General features: G+C 41.1%; 1 protein-coding gene across 1 annotated transcript in view; it reads left to right on the top strand.

Moving 5' to 3' along the window:
* The window catches only part of dnajc17 (DnaJ (Hsp40) homolog, subfamily C, member 17), a 38,834-nt gene that overhangs the window by 6,627 nt on the left and 19,715 nt on the right, over window positions 1-12,492 (top strand). Inside the window, exons 2-8 of the mRNA XM_085143111.1 lie at window positions 3,333-3,402; window positions 6,691-6,749; window positions 6,862-6,949; window positions 7,172-7,248; window positions 7,900-8,017; window positions 8,673-8,722; window positions 10,437-10,514. Coding sequence (XP_084999237.1) covers window positions 3,333-3,402; window positions 6,691-6,749; window positions 6,862-6,949; window positions 7,172-7,248; window positions 7,900-8,017; window positions 8,673-8,722; window positions 10,437-10,514 — 540 coding nt within the window. The remainder of the gene's footprint in view (window positions 1-3,332; window positions 3,403-6,690; window positions 6,750-6,861; window positions 6,950-7,171; window positions 7,249-7,899; window positions 8,018-8,672; window positions 8,723-10,436; window positions 10,515-12,492) is intronic.

Genomic DNA, 12,492 nt, shown 5'->3' with positions numbered 1-12,492 from the left:
CACAACCAGAATTCATACATAAGGCGCACGGATTATAAGAGGCACTGTCGATTTTCAGAAAATCAAAGGATTGATTTTAAGTGTGCCATATTTTCCAAAAAACACGGTAATAACGACGGCCCGCTAGCATGCTCTACCAAAAATAGTCCTTTGTTGTGTATCTGATGGACGAAAGCTAAACCAGTTCCACACCACTGAAGTTGCAACATTTTTACAAACCAGTTCTGGTTCATCCGTTTTTATTAAACGATCCGCTTTCGCCCTTGTCAATCGCCGCCACGCTTTTTGTGCGTATGAAAACAAAGGCACTGCGCATGCGCGTTTTACCCATATTGCAATATTTCATTTTCTTATCGTTGCCCAACATTATACCGCTATTACCGTGAACGGTATAATATGGCCCAGCCCTAATCATTAATGTATTAATGATAACGCAAAGTGGTAAGGCTAATGGTCCAGATGGTTAGCTAACTGAAATTAAATTATGGAGGATTTTACTGAATTTTATAAGAAAATGATCACACTCTAATTTCATCTTCCTAAATCTGTTTTTAAAAAGATAAATATCTTTTATATATATATATATATATATATATATAAAATATATATATATCAATATATATATTGAGCTTCTCTCAAAATATCATTTCATTTATATGGAATGAAAAAGAGCTCTTAACTATATATGGAGCTACAACAGTGGCATAAGCTAAAGGAAGGCATAGCTCTTCCATATCTTGGCTGCTAACATTTCAAATGTTCAAAAATGATTTATATTGTGTTTTCTATTCCAGATACAGACTGATGCTATTTTGAAAGCACATTGCACAGCTTTGATTACGTCAAGTTCCTATTTTACAGTTTACTAACAACTCCAGACATGATTGATACTTCCAAAAAAGTGTGTATTACATATGTTTCTATTCCAGTTTAGGCATTGGTTCTCTGTGGTTTAACAAAAGCTCACACACCTCTACATTTCAGTGTTGCGCAGTACGATATAGCGAACATCAAGGCGCAATAATTTTTGTCAAAATGACATTAATGCAGTGCAGGCTTGTTTTTGTCTCCACTTAAACTGCATTACCATCAGAAGATTATGTAACACTGATTTAAGAAAAAAAAAAAAGATGTTGACTTGTTTTCAATCATGGTCTGCACATCTTGAGCAAGTTGGTTGGCGCTTTGTGGAAATCCACAGTAAGCAACTCCTCACAGTGGTAGAGGGAAAAAGGACAGAGTAGGACCCATTTTTAGGCTGTGTTTTGATCCCAGAGAGGAGCTGCAGTTCAGTCCTTTGCAATTCAGTTCAATTTTATTTATATAGTGCATAATCACAAGAATGGTGCTTGAGGCAACTGTTGTTGAAGAGGAGTATAATTTTGAGGCAAAACTCGAGTCTTCACTTTCTTGTATCTTACTAAAAAGCTTTAAAATGAGCTGGACAAAGGTATAATAGGGAGTGCATTGAACAGAATGTGAGAAATAGACAGGGGAGGATAATAGAGGGGAAGCAGGCTAAGGCCAACAGTAAGCATATGTGTTTGGTTCTAGTCCACAGCCCTGCGTGTCAGTCGCAATCTGCAGGAACGCTGTGTGTGCCAAGCAGCAAGACTAAACATCTTCTAATGATGTCTAGTCTCCCAAAAAGCCCTCTCACTGAACCAAGTTCTCATTTACTGTTGGAACTATAATGAACCCCCCAAAACCCCAATCCAGTTTAGATAGAAGAAAGGACTTTTGACATTTAGGAGCTGTGTGAGCTGCAGTTATCTCCAGAGGCTTCACTGGAGGCTTGCTTGGTTCATATAATCAGTCAGAGGTTAAGCTCTTGCACCCTGGATGGAGGGCATCCAGTCTAATGTGTGACTGTACTTAACTGTCATTGGAGCTGCAGTTAAAAAAAGCCCGGACGCTGATTGATTACACCATTGTGCTTCCCCCTTCCCCCCAACTCCATCCATCCCCGTAAAGTCAGCTCAGTATGTTTTGGCGTGCGTTCTAGAGATAAAACTGTGCAAAACAAATTACAGGGAAACACTGCATATGCCAGAAGACAATGCATCCAATGCAAACGCTTCCCAGACATGAAGAAAGGGGTTCCCAGTTTTTGTGGCCCGAAGCGTACTGGCAGGAGATCGATTTGCGCTAACAGGGAGAATTTGAAAACATCCAGAATGTTGGCATGACTGATTATGTCTGGTGAGAAAGTGCATGTCAGTGTTTGTGTTTGGTCTGTTCTTTAATGTGTATGTATGGGGGGGAGGGTTGGACGTGCCAAAACTTTAGCATGCAATGCATGTACTGTATATGAGCATGTGCGTTTGAGGTTGTGCAGAATTCTCAAGCGCTGGACTCCACAGCCCCCTCTGGTCTCTGCGGTAATTTTCCTGTTTCCCTTCATTCTCAAAAGAAGCAGACGTCTAATAAAAAACACCTCTCCATTAAGTGATTCCTAGAAGGACCAATGAATGGTTAATGTTCCAAGCAGTGACCCAGAGTTAAAAAATCAGCTATAACTAAAACCTTATTTGGATCAACCCCCCCGCTGCCAAAGGATGCTGCTTTCAGACTATGTCAGACTTGTTTTCATTTTTTATGACATATTCTATCTAATATTGTTTAAATAAAGATAGAATAATGCTAGGTTGCAACTTCGTATTTATCTTGCAAGCTGACAGCTGGAATAGCCTGAGAATAGTTTTGAATTCTTGTACAGTGCAGTATGTACCACAGTGGTTAGAAGCCATTAACGGCATGTCAAAAGGACACGAAGCACAGGATCGGCTTAAAGTTTCAATTTGATCCAAACAAAACAATTCCATTAAAGACCACATTTCACCTCAGATGTTTTTATGTCAGGCTGTTACTGTGTTTGGCATTATTTCAATGAGGCCATAACTTCTTTTTTTCTTTTTTTTTTTAGTTAGACTTCTGGGCCAAACTCAACATTATAAATTTATTGATACACAGTAAGAATTATATCTTTACACGGTGCCCAAAATTTGTGCTTAACCTCCCAAGACCCCGAGCCCTCATATGGGGGACATTACATTTTGTTTTATTCTTTTTGTAATAGGTTTCTTCCTGCTAAAAGGGAGTTTTTCCTCCCCAGTGTTGCCAGTGCTTGCTCATTTGTTGTTTGTTAGGGTTTTTCCTCTATTTTTTAGGGTCTTTACCTTAAAGTTTAAAGCACCTTGAGGAGACTCTTGTTGTGATTTGAGGATATATAAATAGAACTGAAGGTTAAGGGAATTGTTCATTTTTCTGCGTTCTAACAAGCATTTTCCACTCTTCGTAATGATTGGGGTTTTTCCCTCCTCCTTTTTCAGATCAAGAAAGCGTATCGGCAGAAAGCGTTAACATGCCATCCAGACAAGAACCCAGACAACCCAAAAGCAGGTGAGTGAGACAGTTTTTGTTTTGCATTTACTGTTTTCTCACATGATCTCCAAACCTTATCTGACAGAGATGCATATAAAGATGCAGATGATTGGATGCATAGAAGTTCTGGTGTAGATCCACATCTCTTGGCTTACTGGCTGCGCACTTGGTAATAGTGCAGGTAATTGTCAGATTCAGAGCAGGTGAGTGTAGTAGTGAGAATACATCTCCTTTTGAGGGCTATGTGGGAGGAAGTACAACCTTAGAAAATTTCCCTCTTTGACTGTCCCAGGTTCATGTGTCTTCTGTCCATTCTGAGGCATTGACCGTTGCCACTGAGGAGTTAGTTATGACCACTCACTGAGTTGCCATTAAGGTCCAGGGCCAAAAATGGATGCTCCAGAGTAACGTTCTCACAGCGTTAAACTCTGCCAGATGTCCTGGCCACAGCACTCTGTCGCAAGGCAACCAGCGCATGTTTTTCCCGCCAGCTTTTTAGCTAGAAAAACATGGCCAGCATCACCATCTTCACCATCCTCATCCACACTCAGTCCTCCCTGGGTTCATGTGTCCTTCTGCAGCTTGGTGCCAACCAGCATGTCAACAATTAGACCAGAAAATCTCAGCGTAGCTTTTTGTCAATAGGGAAAAAATGCACCTTGGACAAGAAGCTGGTCACGAGGTATGTTTTCAAGTTAGGTTTATGTGGTTTCTGGATGGTTCAGACAATTTCTGATTATGTCAGGAAAAAAAGGAAATTGGTAGGGTTGAGAGGGATAACACAAAAGCAGGGGGTCGGTTTCCGAGAAATGGAAAAGTAGTGGTTTGGAGGGCTTCAACACTCGAACCCGCGCATGAAGAGAATTGGACTCTATCGCACGAGAGCGGAGCAAGTCTTGGGACTTGCTGCCCCTCAGGGGAGGGTTGTTTGCATGTAAGAGGTGACATAGGGGTCACAATTCTTCACTGATTGACGATACCCCTCCCCACTATCCCCTCTCCCCTCTAAATACCCCATATTGTGACACTCGGAGGTGCCTGGTGGGCATGGCAGGTTTCCCCCAGTTGGATTTCATTCCAGCCCATTATATGCGTGTAGGTAACCTGACCGCCTCCGCTGGCAGCGCGATCTCGAGAGCCTTCTGTTAGTGTGCAATGCCAGTCCCCACAGGGAGTAACAGTATCAGTCTGTTAGGCCTCCCATAAGTGAATGATTAAGCCTGGCTAGTATCGTGCAGTAATGTGCTGTTTGGAGGACAAGCTGGGGGGAATGTGGTCTCCCAGTGTACATTTGTCTGTGCGTGTGTGTTAAATGACAACTGGTGTAGTGGTATTTGCAGCAGGCTGGGCCAGGGGAATGCACAGCCGTGTCACTGGAGGAAACAAGTTTCGTGAGACCTGCGGCAAATTTTGAGACACAAATGTCGCAGTTTGTATTGGCTCCATGTCCCATCATCTTGAGGCATTCGTAGACATAACTCTGCTTTTGGATTAGGTGTCCTGTCCTTCTCAGTCTCCCCGTTTCAGTATAATTTTACGATCTGTCTTTTTTGTTTCAAACTGGCACAATTATCAACCCAATTTTTGTAAACCTTTAGCCACGGTTTTCTTTTTTATAGGTAATATCCCACAAGATAAAAGTTGAAGGCAGTAATGTAAGAAAATGCTCTTACAGTGGGGCAAAAAAGTATTTAGTCAGCCACCGATTGTGCAAGTTCCCCCACTTAAAATGATGACAGAGGTCAGTAATTTGCACCAGAGGTACACTTCAACTGTGAGAGACAGAATGTGAAAAAAAAATCCATGAATTCACATGGTAGGATTTGTAAAGAATTTATTCGTAAATCAGGGTGGAAAATAAGTATTTGGTCACCTCAAACAAGGAAAATCCCTGGCTCTCACAGACCTGTAACGTCTTCTGTAAGAAGCTTTTCTGTCCCCCACTCGTTACCTGTATGAATGGCACCTGTTTGACCTCATCATCTGTATAAAAGACACCTGTCCACAGCCTCAACCAGTCAGACTCCAAACTCCGCCATGGCCAAGACCAAAGAGCTTTCGAAGGACACCAGGAAAAGAATTGTAGACCTGCACCAGACTGGGATGATTGCTCCCACAATAGGCAAGCAGCTTGGTGTGAAAAAATCAACTGTGGGAGCAATCATCAGAAAATGGAAGACATACAAGACCACTGATAATCTCCCTTGATCTGGGGCTCCACGCAAGATCTCATCCCGTGGGGTCAAAATGATCATGAGAACGGTGAGCAAAGATCCCAGAACCACACGGGGGGACCTGGTGAATGACCTGCAGAGAGCTGGGACCAAAGTAACAAAGGTCACCATCAGTAACACACTACAACGGCAGGGAATCAAATCCCGCAGTGCCAGACGTGTTCCGCTGCTGAAGCCAGTGCATGTCCAGGCCCGTCTGAAGTTTGCCAGAGAGCACATGGATGATACAGCAGAGGATTGGGAGAATGTCATGTGGTCAGATGAAACCAAAGTAGAACTTTTTGGTATAAACTCAACTCGTCGTGTTTGGAGGAAGAAGAATACTGAGTTGCATCCCAAGAACACCATACCTACTGTGAAGCATGGGGGTGGAAACATCATGCTATGGGGCTGTTTTTCTGCCAAGGGGACAGGACGACTGATCCGTGTTAAGGACAGAATGAATGGGGCCAAGTATCGTGAGATTTTGAGCCAAAACCTCCTTCCATCAGTGAGAACTTTGAAGATGAAACGAGGCTGGGTCTTCCAACATGACAATGATCCAAAACACACCGCCCGGGCAACAAAGGAGTGGCTCCGTAAGAAGCATTTGAAAGTCCTGGAGTGGCCTAGCCAGTCTCCAGACCTCAACCCCATAGAAAATCTGTGGCGGGAGTTGAAAGTCCGTGTTGCTCGGCGACAGCCCCAAAACATCACTGCCCTTGAGAAGATCTGCATGGAGGAATGGGCCAAAATACCAGCTACTGTGTGTGCAAACCTGGTAAAGACCTATAGTAAACGTTTGACCTCTGTTATTGCCAACAAAGGTTATGTTACAAAGTATTGAGTTGTATTTTTGTTATTGACCAAATACTTATTTTCCACCCTGATTTACGAATAAATTCTTTACAAATCCTACCATGTGAATTCATGGATTTTTTTTCACATTCTGTCTCTCACAGTTGAAGTGTACCTCTGGTGCAAATTACTGACCTCTGTCATCATTTTAAGTGGGGGAACTTGCACAATCGGTGGCTGACTAAATACTTTTTTGCCCCACTGTATTCTGCCTTTTTTTTCTCTTTTCTTTTAGTTGAGCTCTTCCACCAGTTATCCCAGGCTCTTGAGGTGCTAACTGATGCCGCCGCCAAGGTAAGACCGCTGGTGTCTTGTAATCTCTAATATGGATCCTAGCCCTCAAGTAAACCGAGACACAGCAAGCCGAGCAAGGAGTGATCTTGAAGTCTAACGCCTTTTTTTTCAGGCTGCTTATGACAAGATTTGTGCTGCCAAGAAACAAGCAGAAGAAAGAAACAAGAAACTAGATAGCAAGAGAAAGAAAATTAAACTTGGTGAGTCATTTTTCTGCCGCATCCCAGAGATTATTTAGTGATATTATCTTGTGTTTTTTTCTAATTGTCAAGTTTTAATGCTGAAGTAGTTTCCTCTTTAAAGAATAATAATAATAATAATAATAATAATAATAATAATAATAATAATAATAATAATAAGTCAGTCAATACTATGAGTATATGATGGAGATGTGGATTAGTTTGTGTGCGTTGTTTTGACAGACTTGGAGGCCAGAGAGCGACAAGCAGAAGCTCAAAGCCAGGAGGAAGTGCAGATCACTAGAACACTCGAGGAAGAGGTATCGCATTTTATAGAAATCACATTAGCAAAGATACTGCGCTGCAGTTTTCCTTAAGAGGCTGCAGAAAATTTAAAATTTCACTATTCTGCAGGTATAAGTGCTGTATTGGAAAATGCATCTAGGAAAACTCTAAAGCACACCCAGGTGCTTTCATTCTGTTTTTCATCAAATAGTTTTTCCTGATTGAGTTGAACTCTTCCAAATACTTGGGTCACGAACAAAGGCTCTGTCTAAGAGCTCCTCTCTTTATTTTGTTTTTTCACAGACATAATTATCAGTAAGGTCATTAAGGTGATATTGCATGACTCGGTGCAGTTTGTGCAGAACACCCATAAATAAAAATGGTGTGCATGCTTCCACTGTGAGTAATTTCCATACGCTCAAGGTGCTTCATGCATATACATAAGGAAGGAGGCCATAACCAGCAGGTGGCACTGTTCCGTTTTCTGACTTCATCGAGGCGTTAGTGCCTTAAGTGATGAAACAAGCTGGTTTGTAGAGCCTCCTTGAGTAGAGGACATAAACACAGAATTGCAGAGTAATAAAGCTGATCATATTCCAACAGCTGTTATCTTAGCATGTGCTGTCACTTAACACTTGGCCACCTGTTCATTCACATTTCTGCATTTTATGTGCACCTTCTCCAAGATTGCCCGCTTGAGGGAGGAAGGCTCCAGACAGCTCGAAGAGGAGCAGAGGCTCATCAGAGAGCAGATCCAGAGAGAAAGAGAAGCACATCAACACGGAGGAGACCACACTCAGAGAAGTACATGCATTTAACCAATTCATGCTGGTCTGAGTTAGCTAAACCAGCTTATTGTAGTCCTGACATTTTTATATCATCCCAAAGCCTTGTTGGAGTGAACCCCCTGTGTTTCCCATCCCTCGTCGTGTCAGCACAACCAAAGCAGCCACCAGGCTCCCTGTGGCTCACCAAGTATTATTCACATGATAGACTATAACAATAACTGAAATTATATTGGAAGAGGTCTATTTTAGTTTCTTGGCAAGATAGCAAAGGGATGCCAATCACTGCGTACACACAGCGGTCCATCAAACTTTTAACCTCATGGTTATATTTTTTGCAGCAAAAGGAAGGCAGCGTGTATATACGTAGGAAAACAACTGACTGCTGCCCTAAACTAGACCCCTTTTGTGGACGGACAATTACTAATGCATTGTCAGTATGTCTTCTGCGTCTTTTCCATTTGCACGCACACAGCCCTCCCCTGGATCAGCAAGAGCTATACATTTAACACATGACATCCATTTTAAAATTGCTGTCTATCTGCACTAGTCCCTCGACTGCTCTCTTGCGTATAATATTTCAGGAAAACAATAGTTTCTTTGTTTTTTTTCACTTCTCTGTCTCATCTCCCCCCCCCCCCCCCCCCCCCCCCCCCCCTGTTGCGTTTTGTCAGACTCAGGAGTGGAGAGATGTTCCAAGAGCAACGTAACCCCAAAATTGAAGGTAAGGCTCAGAATATGTGAAGAGAGGTCAGGGTTGGGGTGAATAATGTAGTAAGAGAATAATGTAGGTCCCTCAGTAACGTGGAGGAGCGACTGCTATATCTGAGTGAAATTTCAGGCAGGATCTCAGCGGGGAGTTTGATAAAAACATTTCGCCATTTGTGTTTCATTATTGGAGACCACATAAGTTGCCTCACTACTGAGCACACATGCTATTCTGAAGTCCAGTCCTCTTGAGAGGGCACAGTGTCGTCAGGAGACCAGTATCTAAACTAAGAGAAGGCTTATTATATTTCCTCCTAGAAACAGCCGAGTCTGCATGTATTAACATGGGATGTTAGCTAATGTGTTTAGACAGTAAATCTGGTTTTAAAATTTGATAGCCATCTAGTGCCGCAGCGTATTCCCTGACGTTTGTGTGTTCAGCTAGAAAAAACAAACAGCGGCCAGACTGACAGTATCACAAATCATGTTGCATGGACAGGGACACGTTTACTGCAAGATTTATCTCAGAGGCTCTGCTTCTATCTCAGATTGCAGCCCTGCGTGCAATCAAAAATATTTTCTTATTAATAATTTATTGGCTTCCCACATCAGATACCTGCATCTGAACTTCTTAAAAGCACAACATGGAATATAATCTCTAGCCATTTTTTCTATATTCAAACTGCCCATTGCTTCTCACTATATAAAGTTTAATTTGATTTTAGAAAATCCTCTATGACCTTAGCATAATTATCAGCTGTGTTGATGACTCGCTTTTTGAAGAATAGATCTAAATTTTGAGCAAACGCAGCAGTGTGTCTGTGTTGGAGGCTGAAATCACAGACATCACATCATAGAAATACCTTAGCATTTTATTTGACGATTACCGGGTAAGGAGGTTATCGGTGGGGAGAAGAGAATGCTCTTGGATGGACATTTTCAGCCGTAATTGCTGGTAAAAAGACTCCATTTGCACTTGGAAGTTCCCAGAAATCCTGCTGCTCTGACAGTGAGCAGAATGCTGGAGCTGAATCAACAGTTAGCGCTTGCCATTTATAATACTACTCTGAGCAGTTGCTGTGATATTTGCCTCATTTCCCTGTTCTTTGTACATGCATATGAGAAGTTACACAATATCTGTCTTTTTTTTTTTTAGGAGTGCGGGAACTCGCATGAGCTTTTAGTGACAGAACTCCAAACAGAGTTCATATGTTTTTCAATTTCTTTTTTAAACTAAAGACACACTAACATTGTTATGTAAGCAAAGAAGTTGACCACAGTTCACATAGTAGAGGAGGACTTCCTCTCTTTTGCCTGTGACCAAACACGTTCTTAGACATCGAACTGCTTTGGATTATTTCTTGATCAATTTATGATAGTTAAAGCAAGTGAGTCACCATATTTTCTGTGGTCCAGGTGTCCATGATTTGAATTTTACTCATTTATCTGGCGCTTTCGGTATGAATGGAAATTGACTGCAGGTCTTCCAGGTGGTGCCATGGTGATGTTCCAAGAGCTTAATAATGTCTTTTTCTCGTAGCTCCAGCGTGTGCTGATGGTTTTTGTAATCTGTGTCTCATCAGAGGCGAGCCCGCCTGGCACGCTTGGCCTCTTTGTCAGCTGACTTTAATCAATTGTGTTCTAACGATTAGACATTATCATGCACTTCTTTAGCTCATGAAAACCTTCTTGACTAATATTAGCCTTTCGTCTCTCTTTCTCTCCTCCAGTTGAAGTGGAAGTGTAAAAAAGATGACGAGACGAATGGAGGCTACTCTCATGACATTCTGTTTAAACTTCTACAAAAGGTATACGTCCTGAAAAGAGAATAAGTAATGCCACAGTGCTGCAAAGTTATTGATTTATACTGCAAAACAGTTTTCCTTTGCTTTTAGAACTATTTAAAAAAAATTACAACACAGTAAAATAATTTAGGTTTGGCATTATACAGTATTGCCTTAAATAACTACTCTTTTTGTATTGCATAATGAGTGTTAAATGAATGCAAAATTCCCATGAATTTATGAGGTATTTATTTGACTAGGTTAGCCAAATGCAATCATTTTCCTCTCTAAAGGGTCTGCAAATTAAATTTCCAGGGGGAAAAATACAATGCTGAATTTTTAGGTTTGCTCACTTCCAAAGAAATGCCTCTAAATCCAGAAAAAAATACATCACATAAGTCACAAGTTATAAATTGATCCCCAAGCAAAACTTAAGTTGGTACTTGATGGAGAAAGCCTTGTAGGAAAGCACAATGGTAAGATGTTTCTTGAAGTCAATAATTCAATTCAGTTTTATTTATACGGCACCAAATCACAATAGCAGTCACCTCAAGTCATTTTATATTAGGTAAAGACCGTACAGTGATATAAATAGTATTATAAATATCTATATGTGATGTTTTTCTGTGAGATGCTTATCAATATTTTTTTCTCAAATGGTTACAGATTTATTTGTAATGAAACTTATGAAGTCATTAGTAGTTAAGGTTAAAGGGATGTTTGGTTCAACAGAGCTCTGACTCTTTGTCAGCCCGGCTACATGCTGAAGACAAACCAAATCGTTCTTATTTTCTTCAATCGGTGATAAATAGTAAGATGTCCTAGCTTTGTGTGTGAAGAAGACCAAATACATGAAGAGATTGGGACAGATTTTCTATAGGATTGAGGTCTGGAGACTGGCTAGGCTACTCCATAATCATAATGGTCTTCTTCTTTAGTTACTCCTTTGTTACCTTGGTGATGTGTTTTGGGTCACTGTTGTGCTGGAAGACCCATCCTTGACTCATGTTAACTGTTCTGGCTGAGAGAAGGAGGTTCTCATCTGGGATTTTATGGTACATGGCCCTGTCCATTGTCCTCTCAATGTGGTGAAAACACACAAAAAAAACAGCCCCACAGCATTTTTCTACCTCTGTGCTTGACTGTGGGGATGGCGTTCTTTGGGTCATACTCAGCATCACTTTGCCTCCAAACACGGCAGGGTGAGCTGATGCCAAAGAGCTTTCTCCCAAACCTTCTCTGAATCTTTTAGATCTTCACTGGCAAACTTGCAACAGACCTATACGTGTGCCTTCATTAGCAGAAGGACCTTGTTGACAAGATTTCAGTTCATTGTGATGTAGTGTAATAACAAAAATGTTCTTGGTGATTGTGGTCCCAACTGCCTCCAGATCATTAACAAGCTCCACCTGTGCACCACCTTTCTCATGGTCATCCTCACTCCTTGAGGCAAGGTCTTGCATTGAGCTCCAGACCAAGGACAAATGGTGGTCATTTTATATTTCCTTTATAATAATAATAATAATAATAATAATAATAATAATAATAATAATGGATTGCATTTAGCACTTTTCAAGGGACCCAAAGCACTTTACAATTCCAATATTCATTCACTCTCACATTCACACACTGATGGAGGCAATCGTAACAGCAGTTGTCAACTTTTCACCAAGCTTCTTGTTGATGGTCTTGTAGCCCACTCCAGCCTTGTTCAGGTCTACAATCTTGTCCCCAATGTCTTAATGTCCGTTGACAGCTCTTTGTTCTTGCCCATGGTGGTTCTAAAGGTTGGAATGGAAAAATTAGATTCTGTGTACAGTTGCTCTTTAAACACATAATAAACTGAAATCAGGAGTATCTGTTGTTGATTGATTAGAGCTATATGTATATATATTTATATATGAGGAGTATATATATGTGTATGTGTGTGTGTGTGTGTGTGTGTGTGTGTATATGCATATGATTCCATGGTTAAAAAACCTACCTGCAGAGTCCAGCCTTA

This window comes from Neolamprologus multifasciatus, chromosome 19 (genome assembly GCF_963576455.1).
Source record: "Neolamprologus multifasciatus chromosome 19, fNeoMul1.2, whole genome shotgun sequence".
Lineage (NCBI taxonomy): Eukaryota > Metazoa > Chordata > Actinopteri > Cichliformes > Cichlidae > Neolamprologus > Neolamprologus multifasciatus.
Note: the sequence above shows the minus strand (reverse complement) of the source record. Positions and strands in the feature narration are given on the sequence as shown.